At 42.4% G+C, this 27560-nt stretch overlaps 1 protein-coding gene across 8 annotated transcripts in view; it reads right to left on the bottom strand.

Moving 5' to 3' along the window:
- Nucleotides 1-25408, bottom strand: part of RAPGEF2 (Rap guanine nucleotide exchange factor 2) — a 241573-nt gene extending 216165 nt beyond the window's left edge. For all 8 annotated transcript variants that reach the window (XM_059697740.1, XM_059697742.1, XM_059697744.1 and 5 more), the window contains exon 1: nt 25275-25408. In XM_059697740.1, coding sequence (XP_059553723.1) covers nt 25275-25343 — 69 coding nt within the window. In that variant the 5' untranslated portion in view covers nt 25344-25408. The remainder of the gene's footprint in view (nt 1-25274) is intronic.
- Between the last annotated feature and the right edge of the window lie 2152 nt (nt 25409-27560).

Here is a 27560-nt window from a genome sequence, read left to right as displayed (position 1 = left end):
AATAAATGTTCCGGAAGTCTGGCCAAAGTCTAGTCCAAAGAGCCCCTTGCTGAAGAGTGTGGCCAGACAACAAAGTTCACTGAAGAAGCTGAGGCACCCTCATGGCCACAGTTACAAAAGCCGAAGTGCCAGGAATGCTTTGCCCTCCAACCAGCCAGCTGCCAGGACTATACTATAACCCATTCAAATCTGGTCCCTGGTAGCAATCTCCCAATCCTCTGCCCTGGCTTTTTCAGTTGGTTCTGAAAACTAAGCTTCGCAGAAATATTCCTACACAGAAAGGCTAGGTATTAAAGTAATTCCACGTTGAGATTTCATAAGCAATGGGAATAAGAGGTATAACAATTCTCTGTTTCCTACAAACCAGCAGATGCCTGGTTGTGCTACAACTAAGAAAAACTGGTCCCAAATACAGAACAATGTGAAAGGTATCAAGTTAGCCCATTCCAAAACCCAAAGTATTCTGACTGAATTCCTCTTCAACTGGCAAAAATCTCTAATACTGTAGTTGATTATTTTTTTAAACCTACTAAAACAAAAAACTACAAATCAAAAACCAATGTATAATAATAAAAGCGTAATATGCTAATTAGACTGGATGTCCTTTCAGATGTCCTTCTGGGATGAAGCCGGCACCTGCGAGGGAAGGATCCAGGTAGCCCAGCTGCAAAGACCTACTCTTGCACAAACTTCATGCATCAGGCCTCTAGTAGCAAATAATAAGATATAAATATAATATATTTTTTAAAATATATTTTATTGATTTTTTTTCTTTCTTTTTTTTTTTTTTTACAGAGAGGAAGGGAGAGGGATAGAGAGTTAGAAACATCAATGAGAGAGAAACATCGATCAGCTGCCTCCTGCACACCTCCAACTGGGGATGTGCCCACAACCAAGGTACATGCCCTTGACCGGAATCGAACCTGGGACCCTTCAGGCCTCAGGCCAACGCTCTATCCACTGAGCCAAACCAGTTAGGGCTCAAAATAATATATTTACATCCTTAACACAATATCTAGTTACAAAATTAACAATCTATACATATTAGATGCTATTAAGACCATCATTTAAAACTATTGTTTTCAGATAAACCTGGAGATTAAGACAGGCTACTGAAAAGATACAGTTAAAATAGTAATAGCTAACATTTATTGAAAGTAATCTAGTTGCTAATAAGCACTGGGATCTAATTTAAAAGTAGACATTCCAGCCCCACTCTGATAACTCCAATTGTTTTAAAAATAAAATTTTAATAAAATTATAGACTTCAATCCTGAAGCTCATCTCTAACGTGTAACTTAGTGAGACATTTTGAATAAAGAAAAAAATCCTAAGGAAGTCAGAACTTAATTTTGTAAAAGTCCTTATTAACAACAGTGCAGGTAATTTATACCAATCTTACTGTAGAGGGAGCTCAGAATAGTGAAAAAATATAGACATAATTAGAGTGATGTAATTCCTTAAGCATATTACTTTTTTTAAAATTTTGTTTTACTGCTTAAAGTAGTACAAAGAGTATTACATATATCTCCTTCCCCCCCCCCCTTGACATTCCCCTGGCCTCCCCTACCCCCCAGTGTCTTATGTCCATTGGTTATGCTTATATGCATGCATACAAGCCCCAAGAACCATGTCAGTGAGAACAGAAAAAAGAACTACAAAGAAAAATGAACTCATGTTTAATTTCCCAAACTCCAGGGTTAGCTTTTTATAAAAATCAATTCAAACACAGGACCAGTTTACCAGCAAGATAATGAAAGATGATTGTTCTTTGTGATTACAAGTATTATTCTTGCCAAATACTACCCCACATGAATGGGTTCTACTTAACAAAGAGAAAGGAAACCTTAGGTATTTTCCTCTAAAATACCTTCCTAAACAAATAGGTCCACAACTTTCTCTTCTTGTACTTTTGATCTTATAATCAACTGGGAAAAGTAAAAATGAAGGGAAATGAAGTTAGGATCTACCCTAACAGCAGAGGAGAAAGATAAGCACAGGTTCCCGTAAACATTTTTAATGTAGTAATTTTCACAATCAGCAGGAGAGTGTTTATAATGCATTAAGAAGAAAATTCTGAGAAAGCCTTTATAATCTTCTGAAAGCTATGAGAGGGATGAGGATTTTTTTTTTAAATGTTGGGCAAAAGATAAGAATGACATTTTACAATAAATGTAACCTATTTAACCTATTTCATATATAAAGAAAACTATAAAATACAAAAGACCAGGTTTTTTAATGTTTTTTTTATTATTATTACTATTTTAGTGAGAGAGGAAGAGATAGAGATAGAAACACTGATCAGCTGACACCTGCACGCGCCCCCACCAGGGACTGAGTCTGCAACCCAGGCATGTACCCTGACCAGGAATCGAACCACCGACCCCTCAGTGCATGGGTCCACACTCAACCACTGAACCCCAGTGGCCACGCCAAAAAGGGCAGGTTTTAAGTTATGAGTGAGATGTTGTTTTTCCTAAAAATTTGACCCAGTTTAGTGAAAATTATGGATTGCATTCTACCAGACTTTCAGATTTATAGGAGGTGATAGTTGTTTTTTTCTCTTTCCGCCATGCTATTTTGTATTTTGTTTTAACCAATGTGAAGGTAAATACTTTCTTCCTGAAAATTGATTAAAAATGTTTAACATGTACTCCCTTCCTTTAAAACACACACACACACACACACACACACACACACAGTAGAAATGTACAAAATGTGTGTTTGAAGTTTTAAATTCATTTTTTATCATTTCCAGGAGAGTACATTAATTGTTTTCACGAATAACTGAAGTGACATCTGAAAGTATAAAAACTGATTACCTCCAAGAATAAGCACCTGAAGTACACACTAGGACAATTTCCATTTGGGAGTAAGGAGTCCTGATACTATACACATTGTAACATGGTTTTTATTAGCATTTTTCTACAAAGTTTCATTTAATACTGGCAGGACACTATTGCAAATCTGGAGTGTAGTTGATGTCTCGCGCCTAAACCATGATGAGGGCAAATGCTCTCCTTTAGGTTATTTCACTTCTAACCCCAAAAAGATCACACTGGAATAGTCTCTTTCCTTTACACACACTGATATAATCACTTACTATACATGTGCAAGTTCTAATATATGAACTAATTACTTAAAAGTTATCTTAGTGCTTGCCAAGAAGTAACAGCTTCTGAAGACAACGCCATAGCACACTAAAAGGAGAAAAAGATAAACTCGTGCAAGTTTCTATTTGGATATAAGATAAATAACCTAATAAAAAGTAAACAGTTTTATCTCTGAATCCAATTTCAAGATTTAGATAATACACCTACAACCCTTTTAAATAAGATAAAGTAGCAGTAAAATAATTCTTGACTGCAAACTATACGGAAATTAGGGTATTTTTTTTTTAGTACAACACAAGGTTGAATGTTTGAGTAGAGAACCCAGCAACATGCCGGGAACTGGGCCCAGAATATCTACTGGGCTTCACGCCTCAATAGTTTTGTCTTTTTCATAATGAAAGCCTCATTCAGGAAGAATACTTTTCCTCTAACTCCAGATTTCTTGAAAACCCAAAAGAAGACCACAGATGCCATGTCAAGAAAGTCAGACTGAAAAACTGAAGACAACAACATGGACAGAAACACATCCTTTCTGGGAGCACAACGTCCGGCACAGGAGCACCGTATCGGATGGACAGTAACAGATCGTCGGGAATAAACACTCCACATTCTACCCAGTGTCTTTCCGATGTTGTATCAACAGTTACACTGACAGTGCTCTTCTAGAATACAATTTCTCCCTTCGGAGTGTATTTTCACCAAGAAATACTTTATGAGAATAACTGCAAATCCAATCCATGTTTGGCTATACCTAGGAAGAAAAAATAATTGAAAGAGCTTTGTTTTTGCTCATTTTAGCTAAGAGAGAAACTAGGCTGGGTGAGTCCCTCCTCTTTATTCCTCTTTGCCTAAGGATACCTCTTCAGCAAAAACACTACAGGCTTGCAATCAGAGAAGACATTAGATCTTTGAACCCTAAAAACAGTTGGAAGGTCTCACTGAGAGCCCAAGAGACAACTCAGGGGGAAAAAAGTAACTTTATGTGTTTAATGCGTCCCCCCCGAAAGGGGATAAAATAGTAAGAACCTATAATGCCTACCCATACCTCCCCTCCTTCAAACTCTTCTTTGGTTTTCCTGAGAAAGCAAGTTCCCTCATTTACTTTATCGTCCCAGTCTAACTGTAAGACATTATTCTTAACATACTACTCCTAATGTAAAATATAAAAATGGTCACGTATCCTGCTCTCACACTGTAACTGATTATTCAGAATAGCCACAATAGACAAAATAATTCAAAGTCATTAACTTTAGAGACAGTCCTGAACCATCACTGGTTCCTCTTCCTCCAAAGTTTGTCTGTTTCAATTCAAAGGAATGCAGATCTGTTTCTTACCCATCTCTGTGTGACTGCTAGCCCAGTGTACCTAGCCAGACTAAGGGGATGGCTTAGGCATTCCAAAAGCCTCCACAACCTTCCTGTTCATCCCAGGACTACTCAATTATCTGTCCTCAAGCACTATGCTGACTTTTAATGCCTGTATTCAAAAGCCCCCACTGAACATCAAATAAATTAGAAATTCTTTATCTGGCATGATTAAACTTTTCAAGCCTGTAAGCCCATCAGAAGATAGTGAAACACACATTTTTGTAACCACAGGGGCAGACAGCAAGATACGTACTTCTTATAGAATATATGCAAAATGAGAAGAGAAATACCTAATTAAGCATTCCATCACAAAAGGAGAAACTGTCTTGCTAAGATCAATGAGTAAATTTACCCCACCAAATAACTTTCTAAATATTTAGTTTGAATGTTTCCTAAGTTTTTAATGTTATTATTGGCAAAATTAAGGACTAAAATAATTTATTTATCTACAGCTATTTAAGAAGTAGAACATAAAACTCATGGATTAATAGAATTGAAAAATCAATATTTTCATTTCCTATATTATTGAATACATCAATTTAACTCAAGAATACCACAGTGTTTGTTTCTAAGGTAATAAATTTTTTTTCTGTGAAACAAACAAAAAAAAACACCCTACAACTTTCATCAAGTTATCTGGTCTTGAAATAAATAAGATTAAAAACATGTGTCACGTGCCAAGAAAATTAATTTGCTATGAGGGTTTACACCTCAAAAAACTCCTAAAGTTTTCATTTGTAAGTTGGCTAGTAATAGCAACTATAATATTCCTAATTATAATCACTTCAAGAGTTTAAACAACTTACTTCTGACATTTCCTAAAAATAATTTTACACAGAAATAAAACCAGAGTTAGAATAACACTGAGTGAGAAAGAAAAATAATGGCCGGGTGACTTCATGTTTTGAAAAATATGATATCCACTTTCCATCCCATCTTCTGTCTTTGAAGTCGTCTAAACTATAGAGCAAACCACTCAAGAAAGTTAACTAACCAAATCTGTTCAGAACTACATTATAAACAGCTCTAAAATAACTGCATTTATCTAATACTTGACTGAGAAAACACAACACAAATTTAAGGAATATCGTTAAAAATACACATTTTTACGCATGACCATGTTATATTATTAAGACTCAGTCCCTCAAAATTATAAAATATGCTTTCCTAGCAAAGTTGGGTCACTCCACACTCTATCAAATATTAGAAAGAAACTTTCCACTCCTCTGAGGTGTAATTGATAATAGCACTGACTAATCGCCCCACACCCACACTCTTCCAGAGGTACTTGCATTTTTACAGAGACTCAAGTCTAAGGAAAGAACGAACTTTTTCTGGAAAAAAGCTAGCTAGACAGCAACTGTTTTAGGCTTTTCAGGCCAGGCTGTCTCTGTCAACTCAATTCAGAGTCTGTCATGTGAAAGCAGCCACCAACAATACGTAAGGCCTAAGGCTGGCTGTGCTCCAATAAAACTTTATACACCAACGACAGGCTGTGGGCCAAGCATGCTCACCTCTGTGTAGGCAGGGGATTAAATTTTCAAGTTTGCTGGCTATGTCTCTATGACATGAAGGAATTCGCTTCACTCCTTTTGGTACTTCCTTCCTCTACTCAGGAGTCCAAACTAGATCAGGAATTTTCACCATGTTTTAGTGGTGAATCTCCTTTTGCTAATAAAGATAAAAGTGTGGCCGAAACCGGTTTGGCTCAGTGGATAGAGAGTCAGCCTGCGGACTGAAAGGTCCCAGGTTCGATTCCGGTCAAGGGCATGTACCTGGGTTGCGGGCACATCCCCAGTGGGGGATGTGCAGGAGGCAGCTGATCGATGTTTCCCCCAGTGGGGGATGTGCAGGAGGCAGCTGATCGATGTTTCTCTCTCATCGATGTTTCTAACTCTCTATCTCTCTCCCTTCCTCTCTGTAAAAAATCAATAAAATATATTAAAAAAAAAAAAAGATAAAAGTGTGCAGGTCAGGCTAGCTGTCCACGCCTCCCTAGAGGGCACTGGGAAGCTTCTGGGGCCAGCTGCAGGTCCGTGAAACAACATGAAATCCACTGGCCAGCTGATCTCTAAGGTCCATTCAATACCAAGAACCAATGTTGCCATATCTGTCTTCCTCAGCGTCCTACAGGCATCATGAAAAGGCGAGGGAAGCATTCTATGGATTAGGGGCCTTTGGGAGACTCCAGAAATCACACTGTCTCCTTCAATAAAGAAGAGCAGTTAAAAATCAAAATTAAAAAATAAAACAGGTGAAAAGCAGAAGACAATGGACATTTTAATGATGTTGGTTCTACCAATCCATGAACATGGTATGTTCTTCCATTTGTTTATGTCTTCCTCTATCTCTTTTTCCAATGTCCTGTAGTTTTCCAAGTACAAGTCTTTTACGTCCTTAGTTTATTCCTAGGTTTCTTAATTTTTTGGTGCAACGGTAAATGGGATTGTGTTGTGTGTTTTTTTCATTTCTCTTTCTGCAAGTTCATTATTGGTATATAAAAAGGCCATAGATTTCTGGGTTTTATTTTGTATCCTGCTACATTGCCGAGTTACTATATGTACTTAAGATGTCTCTTGCTAAAAAAATCTATTAAAAAAAAAAACAAAACTTGAATATGTTTTACTACAGCTTACTTTTTTCTAAAGTTTTATATATAATCTATACTAATAATAGCGGAATATGCAAATTGTCTGGGACTCTGTCACAGTAATTACCGAAGAGCAAACAGCAGGCTGCGTGGAGCAACAAGGCTGGCAGGGGGGGTTAGTGAGGGACGACCAAACAACTGAACAGCAAGCTGCGTGGGACGACCAGGCCAACGGAGTGGGGAGCAGTTGGGGGTGACCAGGCCGGTGGGGGGGGGGGCAGTTGGGGGTGACCAGGCCGGTGGGGGGGGGGGGGGCAGTTGGGGGTGACCTGGCCAGCAAGGAAGGCAGTTAGGGGTGATCAGGCCAGCAGGCAGAGGCAGTTAGGGGTGATCAGGCTGGCGGGGGCGGGGGGCAGTTAGGGGCAATCAGGCAGGCAAGTGAGCAGTTAGGAGCCAGCAGTCCTGGATTGTGAGAGGGATGTCCTGGATTGGAGAGGGTGCAGGCTGGGCTGAAGGGGACCCCCCACCCCCTGCAGAAATTTTGTTAACCGGGCCTCTAGTCATCAAATATTTCAATGGAGCATATGTAATCTATTTCTGACACCAGCCTTAAAAAGTTAACATATTTGCATGTTAATCATTTTACAATTAAAAAACAAGTATGTGGTCATCCCCAGCCAGCATGGCTCAGTGGTTTCGTGGCAACCTGTGAACCAAGAGGTCACGGTTCAATTCCCCGGTCAGGGAACATGACCAGGATGCGGGCTTGATCCCCTGTGTGGGGCATGCAGGAGGCAGCCAATCAATGGTTCTCTCTCATCACTGATGTTTCTATCTCTCTCTCCCTCTTTTCCTCTCTGAAATCAATGAAAATATATTTTTTTAAAAAACAAGTAGTCATATCTATTAAAATGGGTCAAGGCTAGGACCTCTACATAGTAAAAGTTCATCAGCAAGTTAGTTCTAGATTCTAGCATTGAGTTTAATTTTGCAATTTAGTTTAATTTAAATTACTGTCCTTGAAGACAGTCAAAATCTCAAAGTAATGAAAATCTGCAAAATAGAATAAAAATGTTATAGGAGCCCAGAGGAAGATTTTATATACTCTTAAATACCAGTGAAATACCATGTACATGACAGCTCAAAATATAAGCACCAAAGTGATTAAATTTACAAGGAGACAACTGCCTGATACTAAAAATATGTTTGTTCCACAAAGTTACGTTTCTAAAGGAGGACTTATGTGCTGCTGAAACTTAACCAAAAAGTTACTACTCCTTTTCAGCTTTTATTCAATTTGCTACTAATATAAAAGGATATAATTACTTTTCCCCAGTATCTCAGGCTCTCAGGAAAGAAACATCAAGTCTTCAAAGAACATTTTTAGCTCCTATTCTGTGCTAAGGAGTGTCCTAACTTAGGATCCTAACTTAGACTACAAACTCAGGCATTTATTAAACACACCCCCACAACCAACTTATGAAAACAAAGAATATTTTTAAATGACAAATACCCTCAACTTTTTCCAATAACATTTCTAGCCATTAACTTCTGACAGCAAATTGTTTAACTGACCCCACCACACATTAAGAGCAGTTTATATATATAAAGCTTGAATGCTATCCTAAAAAGCCCAAACTAAACACAACTGCTCTAAGGCGGAACACAGTACATACTTAAAGTTTAGTATTGCAGCTAATCTTGTATAATATTCAAGATGAAAACATTTTTCTTAAAGACATAAGTTTATGATATAAATATGAATTCAACAAATTACAGAAAACTATTTAAATGGCTATTTTTTATAAATACTTTATATACAAATGTATATTTATTTATAAAAAGTGATGATTCATCTTTGGGGAGTGATAAATTGAAACTTGAAAGTCCTAGAAAAATGACAAAGTATTACTACAAGTAGAAATATGAGAACACACAAATGGAACATTTTAAAAATGAAATAAAATTTCTAGAATTTTAAAAACAGAGTGAATCAAAATCAAATGAATTTAGAAAATGTAATCCTACATTATATTTTAAATCAATATTTCAATCAATAGTTACCATTTAAAAATAATTTTATTTAAAAATTAGAGTCAGTGTTTCATTTACACTTATAATGGTCACCCACTGGTATTTTTATCTCTATTTTCAAGTAAGAGCCTGCAGTTCAGAAAATAACCATATAGTACTTAACAAATGAACCAAGAAGTTGAATATATCTATATGACTCCATAATTACAGCTACAGTAATGTAGCTCTATAGTCCAGTAAGACTTTCAAAGAGGTCTCCTGAGAATCACTGCATAAACGTATTACAATCATCTATTTTCTATGCAAAGTAAGTTGGACAACTACTATCCAGCTCATATCACTCATTAACCTTAATCTCTCTCTTTCTTGCCCTTCTGAAATATACAGGCTTAAAAGAAACACTCAGATTCCCAGACTCCTTGGTAACTACAAGTATCGGTGTGACACAGTTCTGACCGATAACAAGTACCTAACCTAAGAGGGCTTCCCTTCTGGTAAGTACCACACTGTTGTCTGTGTCTATGAGTTTTTTATTTTGGGGTTTTTTGTTTTTTGGGTTTTTTTGACTTAATGCCTTGTTTGAGAAAAGTAAGTCCTTAGTTAAGCCTGTTATGCGTGCAGTTTGGGGTAACCTGCAGACTAATGTGATCCTAATACAATGTATGCTATGAATCAAGCCTATTGACTTGAATTGTGTTATTTATCACTTTGGTGAATTAGTTATAAGATACACTAATGATGAAAAATTATCTAAGGGGACAAGTAACAGCAGAGAGCAAATAAATAGCAACTATTAATAGTAATAATAGTAATAGCAATATTAATAACATAACAAATAATGCATATATTTATAATAAATAAAAGGTAACAGTAATAATAACAAATATTTTTTAAACCCTCCATGTCAGAGACTGTTAAAGAACTTTAAGATACATGAAGCTATGTAACCTTCAAACCATAGGCTGTTGGTAATATTACCATACCCACCCCCATGGTAAAATTTTCATCAATCCTTGACAGAAACAGAATACTATGGTAAAACAGCTAAATTTATTGAGATCATGACCTTTCTATTTTTATGACATTAAAATGTCATGAAGTGATAATAATGAAGAACAAGTTTACGTTCATTTTAACATGCTCAGTTGGCAAAATAAGTCGGTGACAAATCAATAGCTGAGCCCGGTGTTTATGAAATTTTAACAGTCCATGGAATCCAGGTTACCTACTCAGGACCAAAAAGCAGTTTGTTTGACACCAAAGTCCAGGGTCATAAACACTAAGTTACATGAAGGAAATACACTAAATAAACTATTCTGTGAATACCATTAAAGATATAAATGTGTAACTCAAAGGAAAACAGCCATCCCAGGATATGTAAAGTGGGAACAAGGGCATGCAACGAAATTTTACCACGTTGCCTCCCACAGAGCTTCTCTGCATGGTGTAGACTTTAACCATACCAGAGACGGGGGAACCAAGATAGGAATTCCCACCATTCCAACATGAGTCTCAAATGATGATTAGGGTTTGGAGGTTCTCATTTGGGAATGAAGAACTGCACACACTGTGTCTAAAAGAAGTTTGTGGTATCTCAAACCCAAGGAGCGGAGCAGGCATGCAGATAACATTTGCTCATAAAGCTTGCTCCTCCATTTCTTCCAGCTCTATAAAAGTAGGGGATCAGGCCTGGCCCAGTGTGGCTCAGTTGGTTGGAATGTAGTCTCATACACCAAAAGGTCCTGGGTTTCATTCCCAGGTCATGGCACATACCTAAGTTGTGGGTTCGGTTCCCAGTCGGGAGGCAACCAATCAATGGTTCTCTCTCTCCCTCCTTCTCCCTTTCTCTCTCCCTCTTTCTCTAAAATCAATAAGCATATCCTTGATGAGGATATTTTAAAAAGTAGGGGGATCAGACATGAATAAAGATTGGAAACAAAACTGAAATGCAGGCAAATTCTTCACGTTTTACGCCACTGCATTTCAATTTTTTAAACTGTTCAGTTTTTAAAACTCATCTCTAGTTGTTTGGAAGTGTATGTTTGATCAAGCAGTTTCTTAATGGCTAAAAAATGTAACTCAGCCAAATATTTCTAACAATTGGACCAAGCCTTTTCTAATACATTTGAGTGTGCTTTTAGAAAACGGAGTTTGCAAGTCTACATAATGTAAGGATTATGCACCGGAAGAAATCAGAAACTTATTGCTTTGAAGGATTCAAACAGTTCCTTATATACAGAACTAGACAAATGTTAAATAGGTTTAGTCTACACCTAACCGTTTTCACATTTCTTATTTTATAAGATTTTAGTTGCTTCAAAGTCTGGCCAGGTCTTTTCTTTTTCACTTGTTTCCTCAAACACGATTTATTACTGAAAGCATCAAACAGGAGGGGGACAAATTCTCTTAAAATAAAGAAAAGAAATGGTTTTATATCTTTATAATTGAAAACAGTAAATACCTCCCGGCTTATAGTTTATTTGTAGTTATCTCAAACATTAGGTCCCACATGCTTTAATCCATCTTCCAGCACCAATTTCAGTTATACCAAAACAGTACACAGGCCACAAAAACAGCATGCATTCCCCAGTGTTTACCAGGAGAAAAGGTGGGTGGCTAACTAGAGGGGGGCTGAGAGGTGGGGGAGGTGCTCTAGGATTGCAATGCGAAGGTTTGTGGAAATATTTCTACCTTGAGCTGATTTTAAAAGAAATTGCTTTTTTCACCCTTTTTGAATCCTAACAGAAAAAGACCTTAAAAGTCTAAATGAAAGCACTGAGCACACTCCATTTAGATACAGTGTTATATCATCTATAGCAATAACTGTGTCTCTGACTAGACTTTTTATATATTTTATTGATTTTTTACAGAGAAGAAGGGAGAGGGATAGAGAGTTAGAAACATCGATGAGAGAGAAACATCGATCAGCTGCCTCCCGCACACCCCCCAACTGGGGATGTGCCCGCAACCAAGGTACATGCCCTTGACTGGACCCGAACCCAGGACCCTTCAGTCCGTAGGCCAACGCTCTGAGCCAAACCATTCAGGGCACTGACTAGACTTTTTAAATACCTTTGCCACTCCCTTCCCCCCTTCCATTCTCACATCTACCAAAAATAACAATTTAAACGTTTTTTTAATTCACAGGAAAGGAAAAGGGGGGTTGGGAGGGACCTACAACCTTTTTGACTTCCTGGATTGACTTCCTTAAGCTGCTACCAAAATTTATTTTCCATTTTGCTTAATGTACATGAGATACATTATTTCCTACACATTTTTTCTTATACCAAATCTTCTAGTTTACTTAAATTTGAAATCATGAAATATTCAAGACTGGTAAAATATACTGTATCTTGTGAATTTCTACAAAATTCAGGTAGGATTAAAAATGAATGAATAGCCCTAACCAGTTTGGCTCAGCGGATAGAGTGTCAGCTTGCAGACTCAAGGGTCCCAGGTTCGATTCCGGTCAAGGGCATGTACCTTGGTTGCAGGCACATACCCAGTAGGGAGTATGCAGGAGGCAGCTGATCAATGTTTCTCTTTCATCGATGTTTCTAACTCTCTATCCCTCTCCCTTCCTCTCTGTAAAAAAATCAATAAAATGAATTTTTTTTAAAAAAGATGAATAAAAATAGTTAAGTTACTATTTTAGCCCTCTTGTCTATTTATTGGTGTGGTGTGGTGTGTGTGTGTGTGTGTGTGTGTGTGTGTGTGTGTGTGTGTCAAATTTCACCACTTGTCCTAATAACGTTTTTCTGGTCTCCAGCATCCCACATCTCATTTGGTTAGCACATTTCCTTAATCTCTTCAAACCTGTGACAGTTCTTTAGTATTTCCTTTCATACCCTGGACACTTTTGAGTACTAGGCAGTTACTTTATAAAATGTCCTTAAATTTGAGTTTGTCTAATGTTTACCAACACTTAGATTGAAGTTTTTTTTTTTAATGAGAATCTGACCACAGATGTGCCCTTCTCGGTGAATCATGAGGTTGATGTCTTATTATCGGTGATGTAACCATGATCACCTGGTTAATTTGGTGTCTGCCAGTTTTCTTCACTATAAAAGTATTTACTTCCTTTTATAATTAATTAATCTTGTGGCAAAGATACTTTGAGATTATGCAAGTATTTCTGGTATTTGATAGGATGTTTTTCATCATACTTTCACCCACTAATTTTGGCATCCATCGATGACTCTGGCTTGTAACAATTATGCTATGATGCTTGCCTACTGGTAGTTTTCTATTTCCATCATTCCTTCCACACTTTTAAAAACTGATTTTAGAGAGAAAGGAAGGGAGAGGGAGAGAAATATTCATGTGAGAAACATGGATCAGTTGCAGGATGCACACTCCCCAACTGGGGATCGAACGAACCTGAAACCTAGGCATGTGCCTTGACTGGAACTCGAACCCTAAACCCTTCGGTGCACATGACGATGCTCCAACCAACTGAGCCACCCCAACCAGGGCTCCTTCTGCACTTTTTCTTGGAATTCTACTATAACAAGGAACTTCTCCTGCCGGGGTCCAACCCCAGCAGGTCCAGGGCTTCCCAAAGGTGTGGACGGAGTCGGCCAAGAAGGAATGACACGGAGACAGTGTTCAGTTGATCAGCAGCCTAGCCAGGATCTCTAGCCAAGTTCTGGTCTGGATCTCCAGAGAGGTTCTGCTCAGGTTCTCCAGTCAGGTTCAGTCACCAGGTTCTAGTCAGGTTCTCTTGCCAATTTCTGCAGTCAGGTTCAGTCCAGGATCTTTTGCCATTTCTCTCCAGCGAAGTTCTTCTGTCTGTAGGTTCTGTGTAGGTTCTGTCTTCTTGGCTCTCTTCTAAATTCTGTCTCTCTCTGTCTTGTTACAACTGTATTTATACCAGTTGATTCAATCCTATCAATCTCTATTACAAAGGTTAGGGCGTTTCTTATCTCCATTCCAGGGAATAAAGATTATGTAGCTTAAGCATGATTGTTCGTAAAGTGATTAATTACCCGCCTGGCACTTAGTTGAGGGGTTTTATTCCCTCCCTAACTTCAGGGGAAAATCCCTACCTGGGGATTCAACCTTTCTCGGAGAGGTGACCTTGGTTAAAACACAGCACCAAGAAGGTGAGCAAACATATTAAGAACCGTATGCTATATATGCCAGGTCCCTTGAAACAGCAAGTGTGGGGCGCTTACCTAGGGGTCCCTGTTCGGGCGCCAGATGCCGGGGTCCAACCCCAGCAGGTCCAGGGGTTCCCAAAAGCGTAGACGGAGTCGGCGAAGAAGGAATGACACGGAGACAGCATTCAGTTGATCAGCAGCCTAGCCAGGATCTCCAGCCAAGTTCTGGTCTCGATCTCCAGAGAGGTTCTGCTCAGGTTCTCCAGTCAGGTTCAGTCACCAGGTTCTAGTCAGGCTCTCCTGCCAATCTCCGCAGTCAGGTTCAGTCCAGGATCCCTGCCATGCTCTCTCGCCAGGCTCCGCCTCCAGGCTCCGAGGCCAGTCCCTGTCCAGGATCCTCCAGCATGCTCTCGCCAGCGAAGTTCTTCTGTCTCTAGAGAACGTTCTGTGTAGGTTCTGTGCCTAGGCTCTGTCTCTCTTGGTCCTGTCTTCCAAGCCCTGTGTCCTTAGTTCTGTGTTCTGAGTTCTGTCTCTTGCTGTCTTGTTACATCTGTATTTATACCAGTTGATTCAATCCTATCAATCTCTATTACAAAGGTTAGGGCGTTTCTTATCTCCATTCCAGGGAGTAAAGATCATGTAGCTTAAGCATGATTGTTTGTAGTGATTAACTACCCGCCTGGCACTTAGTTAAGGAGTTTCATCCCCTCCCTGACTTCAGGGAAAAATTCCTACCTGGGGAAACAACCTTTCTTGGAGAGGTGACCTTGGTTAAAACACAGCACCAAGAAGGTGAGCAAACATATTAAGAACTGTATGCCATATATGCCAGGTCCCTTGAAACAGCAAGGATGGACCGGCTCCCAGCAAATTCCCCCTTTTTTATTTTTTAAAGGCAGGCATCAAAAAGAAAAACCCGAAATGCTCTCTTATATCCATTTTAAGAGTAGCATTGGCACTTTCCGCTATTACCTGAGTCCTGATCTATCATCCCAGGGAGAGCTTGCCAATCCTGCACTTTCCCAGGGTAAAAAGGCTGCAGTGGGGTTAAGGATAAGGCTCCTTGGGCCTACCTTCTCCCATGCCATTACATTTACCTTTCCTTCCTCAGAAAAGCATGGACATATTTCTTGTATAAAACGTTCTGTCTGACTGGGAGTAACCTTAATTCCTCTGCTAGCAAGCATATATGTTAAAAGATCAATACAGAGTCTTTTTTCTTTAGACTCAGTATGGCACATCTTCTTAATCTAAAGATCAATACAGAGTCTTTTTTCTTTAGACTCAGTATGGCACATCTTCTTAATCTAAAGATCAATACAGAGTCTTCTTTCTTTGGACTCAGTATGGCACATCTTCTCAATCTAAGTTCTGTACTATCCACCTTCTTACCCTATTTATCCTCTATAGGGGGGTCTGTAGCACCCTGGTAGAGTCCTATCCGTCCCGAGTGTGGGAGTTTTCAAGGGGGGGGGGGCTTACCTAAGGGAATCCTGTTCCAGGGATTCCCAAAGGTGTGGACGGAGTCGGCGAAGACTATCCACCCTCTTCCTACGGTGGAGTCCTATCCGTCCCGAGTGCAGGGCGCTTACCTAGGGGTCCCTGTTCGGGCGCCAGATGCCGGGGTCCAACCCCAGCAGGTCCAGGGGTTCCCAAAGGTGTGGACGGAGTCGGCGAAGAAGGAAGGGCACGGAGACAGCGTTCAGTTGATCAGCAGCCTAGCCAGGATCTCTAGCCCGGATCTCCAGCCAAGTTCTGGTCTGGATCTCCAGAGGTTCTGCTTTGTATCTCCAGAGAGGTTCTGTAGCCATGTTCCCTCGCTAGGTTCTCCAGCCAGGTTCTGTCCGAGATCTCCAGCCAGGTTCGGTCACCACGTTCTAGTCAGGTTCTCTTGCCATATTTCTGTAGTCAGGTTCAGTCCAGGATCTTTGCCATGTTCTCTCCAGCGAAGTTCTTCTGTCTCCAGGCTCCGTGTAGGTTCTGTCTTCTGAATTCTCTTCTAAGCTCTGTCTCTTGAGTTCTGTGTTCTAAGTTCTGAGTCTTTCTGTCTTGTTACAACTGTATTTATACCAGTTGATTCAATCCTATCAATCTCTATTACAAAGGTTAGGGCGTTTCTTATCTCCATTCCAGGGAGTAAAGATTATGTAGCTTAAGCATAATTGTTCGTAGTTAAAATGATTAATTACCCGCCTGGCACTTAGTTGAGGGGTTTTATTCCCTCCCTAACTTCAGGGGAAAATCCCTACCTGGGGAATCAACCTTTCTCGGAGAGGTGACCTTGGTTAAAACACAGCGCCAAGAAGGTGAGCAAACATATTAAGAACCGTATGCCATATATGCCAGGTCCTTTGAAACAGCAAGGATGGACCGGCTCCCGGCATTCTCCCCCAATTATCTATTTATTGCCTTATTTACTTATATTAGTACTAATGGCTCAGTGCATGAAATTCATGCATAGGGGTAGGGGGTCCCTTCAGCTTAGCCTGCACCCTCTCCAATCAGGGACCCCTTGGGGGATGTCCGACTGCCGGCAGTCAGACATCCCTCTCGCAATCTGGGACCACTGGTTCCTAACCACTCACCTGCTTGCCTGCCTGATCACCCCTAACTGCCCCTGCCTGCCTGATCGCCCCTAACTGCCCTCCTCTGCTGGCCTGATCTCACCCCCAACTGCCCTCCCCTGCCGGCCTGATTGCCCCTAACCCCCGTCAGCCTGATCTCGCCCCCAACTGCCCTCCCCTGCCAGCCTGATCGCCCCTAACTGCCTCTGCCTTGGCCCCCACCACCATGACTTTGTCTGGAAGGAAGTCAGATGTCCAGAAGATGGCCAGTCGACCTGGTCTAATTAGTATATTACCCTTTTATTAGTATAGATGAGCTCAAGAAATATTTTTTCCCTAGAGATTATAATCCATTATTTACCTTGTTGCTCAAATTATCCTCAATTTGGCCGCTGGAACGCCTTTGTACATACATCTATTAGATTTCCTTCTGACTCGTAAAAAATGTCACTTCAGTAGGGGAAGGTCAAGTAATTTCTCTGAATGAGGAATCACTGATGGCTAAGGCTAATCTTATCACTTCCATTATGGAAAAAAAATGTACATATTGAAATATCCCAAACATATTGTACTATTATTATACTTCTTGCTTAGCCAAGACTTCATGAACTTTGGTCTGTATACATTATTACAGAATTATCTCACCACTGTCACTATTTAAATCTATCTCATATTCACACACACCCCCTAACCCACAATCCCCACATATTATTGGTATTTCAGGAGCATAAATCCAAACTACTCAGTGACAAAAGCAGAAATTCATTTTAGCCAAAAGGTAATGAGACTTATGCTGAGTGAAAAAAGCCAATCCTTAAAGGTCAAATACTGTAGGATTCCATTTACATAACATTCCTGAAATGATCAAATTATAGCAGTGAAGAACACATTATTAACCTTTGCCAGAGGCAGGGTGGGGAGTAACTGTGGCTATAAAAGGGCAAGAGACATTCTTGTGGTGATGGAATTGTTGTGTATCTTGACTACCAATGTTAATATCCTGGTTGTGACATTGTACTATATAGTTTTGCAAGATATTAGTAATATCTGCATTCTTTTTTTTTTTTTTTGCATTCTTTTTTAACACTGCATGTGAATCTACAATCATCTCAACCTAAAAAGTTTATTTTTTAAAGTGGGTAAATGAGTTTTAACTCTGCAGTGAATACTCAGAAGTCAGATAAACAGCACAGTGCCTCAACCCCTGGATCCACTGATTGCTAGTTTAGCTTCTAGGAAAGTTACAATCAGGCCTCAGCAGAAAAACATCTAACAGCTAATTCTTCTTTAGGGTCTTTTCCTTTCTCAGTTTTTATGTTAGGTAGGAACAAATACTACCAGCTAGAATAGAGAGCAGAAAGGTGCCAAGGGCCAGATATTATGGTATTTCAATTCATTTAGCTCATATTAAATTTCTGAGAAATTCTAAACCTCCACAATCTATGATTTTCAACTTGCACAAGCAATGAGAAATTACAGCAAGAGGGAGGAGGGTTTTAGTTCCAATGGCAAAACCAAGTTTCCCCTTCAAGTCACTGACATCAATCACACATCTTATGATTAATGAATGTGAAAACACAGAAACAATAGAGCCAAGAGAATTTAAAATACAAAAGCTAAACTTTCTGCTCCACCAAAACTACCCCACCCACCACAGCCACACTAAAGATAAATCGTTTCACTGACTGAAGAAGAAAAGGAAGTACCTGAATTCAGCAGGAAACACATACTTCATACGGTTCAGTAAGAAGTGGCTAATTAGCATGTGAGAATAAAGGTGTTTTTTTATTTTTCCTGAAAAGTTAAAATCCTAAACCAAAATAATGTGGCAATCAGCTTATCATTCCCCCCAACAGAGGCTGACATTTTAACTATATGTATTCAAAAGCTCTAATAAAGCCGAAACCGGTTTGGCTCAGTGGATAGAGCGTCGGCCTACAGACTGAAGGGTCCCAGGTTCGATTCCGGTCAGAGGCATGTACCTGGGTTGCGGGCACATCCCCAGTGGGGGATGTGCAGGAGGCGGCTGATCGATGTTTCTCTCTCATCGATGTTTCTGACTCTCTATCTCTCTCCCTTCCTCTCTATAAAAAAATCAATAAAATATATTTTTAAAAAAAGGCTCTAATAAAGCTACAGTTATATGTACTACAAACTGCTTCTCCTTCCTAATTTAACATTAATCTATCTAAATAAAGAACAGTGTAGGGGAAGAATAAGGACCTGTTCTCAGACTCACTATAATCATTACATCCCAAGTCAATTGCAAATTGTTATTGTAAACTAGAGTCCTGGTGCACGAAATTCAAGCAAGGGGGGTCCCTCAGCCCAGCCTACACCCTCTCCAATCTGGGACCTCTCGGGAGATGTCCGACTGCTGGTTTAGGCCCGATCCCTCTCAAAATCCAGGACTGCTGACTCCTAACCACTCACCTGATCACCCCTAACCACTCTCCCTTACCAGCCTGCTCTACCCTGATGGCCTGATCGCCCCTAACCACCTCTGCCTTGGCCCCCCCACCACCATGGTTTTGTCTGGAAGGACGTCTGGAAGGAGGTGAAGACATCCGGTCTAATTAGCATATTACCCTTTTATTAAAATAGATGAATTCACTTTTTGCCTGCTTAAATTCAGACACTTCTTGACTCTTCCCAGGCAGAATGCTTCCGATTCACGTTATCCCTACAGGTTAAGAAAAAGTCATGTATTTAGCATAATGATATGATAAATCAGACATTTCATATTAGATTCCAAACTGAACACATAGAAGATACCAAAGTTTAAGAAAAAAATAGTGTAAGTTAAAAAAAAAAAAAACACAAGAAAATTATATTCAACAACCTGGGGTTTTCCCCCAACGAACTAGGAAATGTCCATCACTGTCATTGGCCATGACTGGAATGTCCTGGCACAATGTGAGCGTAGTTGGGTGCAATGAGCAGCTGGCATAAACGTGCACACATCCCGCCAGCCTGTCCAGCAGTCTACCACATATTTCTGGTCCGTCTCCACTGCGTAACTCAGGCACCCAACCATCGCAAGCCTGAAAAACAGCCACACATTTCCTCGGCTCTTCTCACTCTCCTCCAAACCACAAGCTTCTACACTACAGTGGAGTCACTCCCCATCCCCTACTCACTCCTTGGCTCCAAGCACATTGATCAAAGGTCTGCACATCTTTTCTTACAATCATGTGTGCTACTTTTATGACAGTGTGTCAGTCTGGACTCTTCTTCGTGTCTCCTAGTTCACTAGTAGGTGACTTCCTACTCACCCGAGACTCAGTACACCTACTCACGTAGGAAGCCCACAGCCTCTCCCGTGTTGGCAGAGGACAGCTGTTACAGCACTAATGAATCACATCCTACTTACAAGATACAATAGACTGGTGAATTACTTGAGGGACATAGGTCTCATTTCATCTTTTGAATTCCCGAGGCTTGGAAAATAATAGGTACTTCCATTAAAATGTGCCGCAATATGGAAGAACTATCATTAGACATTGCACTGACTAGTAAATAGTACATGTACTTTCTTTGACTTCATTCACTAAACCTCAGAAAGCTATTGTCCCCATTTTACAGATGAGGAAACTGCTATGAAAAATGGGGTGAGAAGGAATAGCCAACAAAATGCAGGCATCAAGAAACTATCACCAGTGTCTACATTTCCATATCTACTTCAGGTAATTACAATTCCTTAAAAAGTAAGTTTTCAAATGACTCAAGAAGCACTGTCTTTCTGTGGTTTTAAATGTTCTTTATTTCAGAGTTAATTTGTATTTGAGGCATATGCCACAATTACTTTATGTCACATTACTTTACTTGATTTGAATTTTAAATATCACCAAAGGCAGATCTTATTGTAATCATGAAACTCACCCCCCAAATCCACCCAGATAAAGTTTTTCTTCAAGCCAACAGTAAATTTAAAAAAAAAAAAAAGAAAGAAAAGACCCAGTGCATTTTTTTTATTAAGCAAAGAAAATGACTTCAGAAACTGAGCTTTGAAGTGACAGTGAGTCCTACCTTTCTTATTAAATGGCAATGATAGGAGGTGATAGCTGTTTTTGTTTTGGGTTTTTCTTAATGTCCTTTCTTTTTAAAATTTTGGTTGACTGATTTGAGAGAGAGAAACACAGATCAATTGCCTCCTGCACACACCCCTACTGGGACTGAACCTGAAATCTGGGTATGTGCCCTGCCCTGGACTAGAACCTGCCACCTTTTGGTGAGATGTTCCAACCAACCGAGCCATACCCGCCAGGGCTCCTTTCTTGCTTTTTAAGTGTTTTGTGAAAGCCCAAAGTCTGGGAAGGACTGCGTTAATCCAGTCTCTATATACAGCACTGCAGTTGGAGAGATTCATGTTGAACCTCAGCCAAGATATGCAAAGCTAATTATGGAACTGTTAATTACTAAATGCTTAAAAGGTTATTTGAAGGAGACTAATATAGAAGGAAAAAAGCCAGTAATATTTTTACCATAAATTTAAGTCCTCACTTGTTCAGTCACATGTCAATACAATTTGAAATTAGTATTTCAGTTATAAATATGTAGTTTTTTAACCTACAAATCCAAATATCATCGTTATGTAAACTAAATACTTGTGACCAAACAGGCATAATTTGGGGAGACATGCTTTTTAAATATTGCTCACAGATCATTTAGTTGTGTTTATGAACAAAATTGCTTAAGAAGCAAATATATATTACTAGAACCCCAAAATGAGCAAAAATATAATGAAAGTGTAAGTTGTCAAATGAAAATATGAGACTGCTCACAAACAATGATAAAAAGAAACTCAAATAGAAAATGTAAGTATAACAGACACAATTTTCCCACTAGATTTGAAAGTTAAATATTTACTATAAAAACTCTTTTGTGCAGATTCTCATAATTGAAAGTTCTCTGGGCTACAGGTATTTTTCAGCCCTGTCATTATGACTTAAGATGCATTCTACTGAATGACTTTGCAAGGAAGTAAGTCTTTCTTGTACCGTTAGAAACTCTCAGCTCACAAATTCATGCGTTAGCCATTAAATCAAAAGGTACAATAGCCAAAACAAAAAAAATGTTTTTCAATAGGTAAGGACAAAGTAACATTGTTAACTAGAAGGGGATAAGGTGAAGCCATTTTACACTCACCAATTTTAAGAGTAACTTTTACAGCTAGCTAAAAGCACAATAAATTAGGTCTTTAAAGTAGAGGAAACAATTCCACAATAGATGTTTCACCTGAAAAACTGAAAACATTATGTGTTTAAACACTCTACAGAAGCAATTTCAAGGGGTCCGAACTCAACAACTTAATAAAACGGTTTAGAAAAATCATTTTATTGTTTGAAGCCTTGAGGGATAAAGCTGTCTGTCATTTATTTGCGTCTCTTACTTCACTAAATTGCTTTGGTGATCACGCTTCCCATTGAAGTGATTAAAGACATAAACCCAAATAGTTTAATAAAGCAATTACTTAAGAGTCCTGTTTTTCAACAGAGGTGCACTGAAAAGTATCAGTAGAACGTTTATAGTGTTCATTACGTACAAGGTTTGTTATTCAGAACACAGCGCCCCATTGACTAGAACTTAGCTAGGTTTCCAGACACACAATATGGGACACACTTGGATTAAAGACGACTTTTTTCCTCCTCTCAGAATATCAGGTGAAAAGGTGACCAAGGTCAGGTGGCAATTTTTCTGTTTCTCCTTACCATTCCCCTCTCTAATGACATGTCTAAATAAAATGCGTTCCTATTTTCCAGGTGGGCCTGAAAAGCTCCCTCACTGTCGAAGCCCCGTGTTTCCACTGGGGCTCTCACCACGCCCAGATTCTCTCCTAGCTAACGACTTCGGTTACACTAGCAACATCACCATGACTTCTAGGCAATTGATTGACCTAAATACAGAACTATGTGGTAAGTCTTGACCAAGTTTTGGAGAGAAACTGGATTGCTGGGGTTTAAAAAAAAAAAAAGAAAAAGGGAAAAAAGAAACCTAATTTAACAAAAATTATTTCTATATGTTCCTGCATTCTTTTCTTTCAAAGGCCCTTCCTTTTGCCTGTAATGAGAATCATACAAACGCCTTTACCGAGTCTATCCTGAGAAACAGAAGGAAGCATGACAGCAAAACTGTCCTAGTTCACATCCTTCTGTTCGTGATATCAAGCCTATTTAACGTGTGCTTTTCTTACATTACAAAATTCTAACTCTCAAGCATCCATGAAAAAGACAGCACAGAAGAACTCCCAGCCCTTGCATTAACAAGGCACTCGGTAGAAAAAGCACCTTCAACCAAAACTTTTTTACCTGAGTCCATGTCAAACGTTCATTTTTTTTTTGACAAGCCAGGTGAAGTTGGAAAACATTCACATGCAAAACTACCTTCTCTTTAAAACAATAATAGATAAGTGTGAGGGTCTGCATTAGTAATAACCCAATGAACATCAACATTAATAGGGCTGATACTTAAGAATGCAAAACGGCCTGAGCTGGTTTGGCTTAGTGGATAGAGGGTCGGTTCCATTCCAGTCAAGGGCACATGCAGGGGTTGCAGACTTGATCCCCAGTAGGGGGCGTGCAGGAGGCAGCCAATCAATGATTCTTATCATTGATGTTTCATCTCTCTCCCCCTCACCCTTCCTCTTTGGAATCAATAAAAATGTATTTAAAAAAGAATGCACAAAACGTTTGGTAGCTTTCCCTCTGTTTACTTTTGCCCTTAAAGGTTGGGTGGGGGCAATGCGCGGCTTTCCGACTGTCAATGAAGCTTTCATCCGGTGGTGTCAGTAGTCACTGGCCCACTTCTGACTCAGCCCAAGTACTATGCCGGGTCCGTTTTTATTCTACACAACTGGCACGGGAACAGGAAAGTTTAACAGTTCATTGACTTGGCACAGTCCACATGCTGTCACAGTGCAGGTTTTGTCTCTTACAGTCTTGTTTGGTAAAATACACCCCTCCCCCCCAAGTAGGTTTCCAATCATTGCTATTCTAATTAATCGAAAAAAGGCATCACCACTTCCCCCATCTCTAATTTCCATTAAAGGCCTCTGACATCATTTTCTGACCTGTCTTGCCTAGGTTCTAATATTCCCAGCATGTGTGCTTTCACTTGGCACTTCAAAATGCAATTCTTTCATTGAAATGTGCTTTTCCACCACACTAACTGGGAACGCGCATTCTCAGCTGCAGGAGACTGATGCAGTGGTCAATTTTAAAACTAATGGTGGATAAGGGAAGGCACACGACACATTTGGTAAATACGTGCAATCTATGATTCCCCCAGATGTGATGGCTCCGTCAAGAAAAACGAAAACATCAAAAACGGTACCAGGTGCCATTCTTGGGCCTTGTCCAAAGGCAGCCAATGGAAGATTCTGTTTTACTCCGTTCTCCCCCACATTAAGTAACAGTAATCAACGTCAGAGAAGAGCATTTGGATTTGAACAGATGGCATCCAACACTTAACAAGCGCAGCAACTCTTCCAAGAATTAGATCCTACATGTCTGATGGTCCCACGGATCAGAAGGGCTTATTTGTCTAATAGGGTTGGCAACGAGATACCCTGTAGTCACCATCCCAACGCTTAGGAATATGCGTCATTCTCTAGTCAGCAACTAAAAGCAAAAAAAATAAATAAATAACTAAAAAATCAAACCACCACATTTTTATAAAATTTCCCCCTCGCCAGTCCAACTTGAAACGACCAAATCCAATGCCAGCGGCAATTCCTCCAGTTCAAGGAAAAGGAAAATAAGCCTGAAGGTAAACGAATGTATAAAGGTTAACAAACTTATCTAATTTTGACAAGGTTGTGCAACACCAAAGGAATCCGCACGGTGCCCTTCCCGGGGGTGGGTTTGACATGCCTGCCCTGCAAGAATGTCTGCATTTTAAACTAAAAGCACGAACTTAGCTATCCAACTTTTTCCCCCTGTCATGGGAAAGCTGCATCCCTTTTTCAAAAGAGCAAAATAATAAATACACAAGCACCTCAATGTTTTACGTTTAGAAGAAGGCCAACACGGATCGTCTCTCTCGCAGACCCATACAAGTTTCCTGCAAACACCTCCAAACTCTGAAGGTAGAAGGGGCCACATGCATGAGAAGGAAGGGGCCCGCGGCCAGGGTGGCAGGAGGCGCCAACCCAGGGGAGGTGAGCACCTCCCCTCCCCAAGGACCCCCAAGATTCACGGAGCCGGGCGTGCGGCTGGGGAGAGGAGAAGCTCATTAGACAATTCCCTCCGCGGGGCAAACATAGGGGGAAGGTCAGGAATGGGGAGGGCAACGCAAAGGAGACTATCCAGGAGGCGGAAAAGTAAACCCAGGATGACCAGGGAACAAGACTGGGAGATGGGATGTCACTGGAAGTTGGAGGTCCTATCAGGAGAAGTGGGATGCGCGGGGCGAACCGTGTCAGGAAGAGGGGGGCGGGGGGGGGGGGGCCGGGGAGGGCGCAGCCGAGGAGGCGCAAATGCGGCCAAGTCCCGACGGGTCTCACCTGGGAGGTCCTCTCCGCGGGGTTCTTCATCACCGCTTGGCGGAAGCTGTTATCCACGTAGGAAGCCATCTCTGCCCGCGGGCCGGGCCGGGGCCGCTCCGCACCCGTGTCGGCCTCCTCCCGGCCCAGCGCAGCCGCTGCCTCCGCCCTGCGCGCTCCGCCCGCCCGCCCGCCCGCGGCTAATGAGCCAAACCGCGGCGGCGGCGGCGGCGGCGAGGCCCGCCGGGGGGCGGCTCGGCGGGGCCCCGGGGCCCGGAGCGCGGGACGGGCGCGCAGGAGACCTGGCGGGAGAGCGAGGCCGCGCGAGGGGCGCCGGCAGCGCGCAGCTCCGGAGGGTCGCCGCGGCTGGATCGGCGGCCGGGAACTCCCCTTCCTCCTATTCCTCGCCGCTGGGCCGGGCAAGGCTTCCTGGCGCGCCCGGCTCCCTCCGGGCCCTGGCTGGACACGCCTCCCCGGCTCCACTCGGGGGACAGTGGCGGCTCCTCCTGGCCCCGGCGAGCCGGAGTTATTTTTAGGGAGGTGCGGGCGACGGTGAGGAGGGGTAGGGCTGCGTGCAGGCGGGGCCTCTTCTCCCCGCCCGCGCCGAGGGTCGCCCCCTCCTCTCAGGGGCTCGCGCCGCCGCCCGGGGGTCTCCGGAAGCGCTCGGATCGCCCGCGCCCCCCAGTCCTCGGGCACCGGGGCGCCGCGGGGAAGGCTGGCTCAGGTCCGGGCGCCGCGCAGCCCGATGGCCTCGGCCGCTGTCCCAGCCGCTCCGGATCGTCTAGTGGGCTCGGCCGTCCCTCCCGATTGCTGCTGCATCCCCTCGGGCCGCCGCGCCGCCGCCGCCGCCTCCGTAGCTCCGGCCGCCGCCGTGGGCTCCGCCGCCGCCGCCTCCCCCCATCCGCGCGCCCGGAGCGGAGCTTCCCAGGCGCTGGCGCCGCCGCGGCCAGAGCGCCCGGCCCGGGCTGCAGCCCTCCGGCCCAGTCGCTCTCAGCAACTTTGTTCCAGGTCCGGGCGGGGCTGGCGAGGGGGTGGGGGCCGCGGGCGGCCCAGGTCCGACTCCCAGCGGCGGGCGTCCGAGAGCCGCGAGCCGCGCACAGCCCCCGCGGGAGAGTGTTTGGGCAGCGGCGACTCCCCTCCTCTTCCTCCGCCTCTTCCTCCTCCTGCGTCTTCTCCGGCCGCCCGAGCCGATCCTCAGGGAGGAAGCGGCCTCCCGGGCTTGTTGCTTTGTGCTGCAACCATGGTGAGGAGTGAGTGACAGCGCGGAGGCGAGTCGGCGGGCGCTGCATCATCGCGGGGCGGGGCGGCCCGTGGCGCCGGGTCCCGCCCCCTCGCGGTCTCGGCGCCCGCCCGCCGGCCGCGCCCTCGCCTGGGAGCCTCACCTTCGGTTGGGGCCAGGTGAGCCCCACGCGGGGGCCGCCCGCGGGACGCCGCGCCCAAGGAGGAGCGGGTCACAGCCCCGCACAGCCTGGCCCGAGGAGGTGGCGCGGGTCCCGGTGTCCTGGCACCGCACTGGGCAATCGTTTTGAACCCGGGGGTTGGCGCCTGGCCGCTCCCGAGACCATAAATCCTCTAAGGATTTATTTTGTTGATTTGTCACTTGCTGCAGGGAAAGCGTTCGTGCTGGCACCATCAGACACTTGAATGACCACGAAATTAAGGAGATGGAAACGTGCCAGTGTCAACACTAGACCCAACACCACCCCAGACACGAAAACATGCCAGGTTTAAAGGTGTTCGTGAGACCTGGAAGGTTTTGAGACATAGCCGGAGACATTGACCAATCAGGCTTTGCCTTGGGCAGAGCAGAGGTCCTTCTCCACAGTTTCCAGCAGGACTCCCTTGGTGCAGAGAGCACCGAAACCTAGCCCTTTAAGATGTCACCACTCCTGCTGCTTCACGTCCTCCTCCCTCTCCCTTTCTGAGCCAGGTCAAGGTGTGTGAGGTCAGCCAAGCACCAGGAACAGCTCTGCTGGTCTGGTCCTGAGGTTTTATTTTTATCTGTCTCCCCCCTCCTCCTTTCCCAACAAGTCCATGTTTTGATGTCTATGCGGAGGCTATACTTAGAGGAGGATTGTTACTTTTATGACCTAGTACATTGAACTGTTTTCAAATTTTCAAACATACCTTTTTAACATCTCGTTTATTTTAAACTCGTGAGCAAACATTGGGGGGAGGGGGGGGTGCTTAAGTGACCTGTGAGGCATGAAACAAATTGTGTGGCTTCTAATTAGAGAAGGGGCTGTGCAACCCTGTGAGACTGGATCCAAGTTAAAATTGGATCTGTAGACCCTTTTGTATTCCTCT

Source organism: Myotis daubentonii, chromosome 5 (assembly GCF_963259705.1).
Source record: "Myotis daubentonii chromosome 5, mMyoDau2.1, whole genome shotgun sequence".
Taxonomy (NCBI): domain Eukaryota; kingdom Metazoa; phylum Chordata; class Mammalia; order Chiroptera; family Vespertilionidae; genus Myotis; species Myotis daubentonii.
This window is presented reverse-complemented; position numbering and strand designations above follow the sequence as displayed.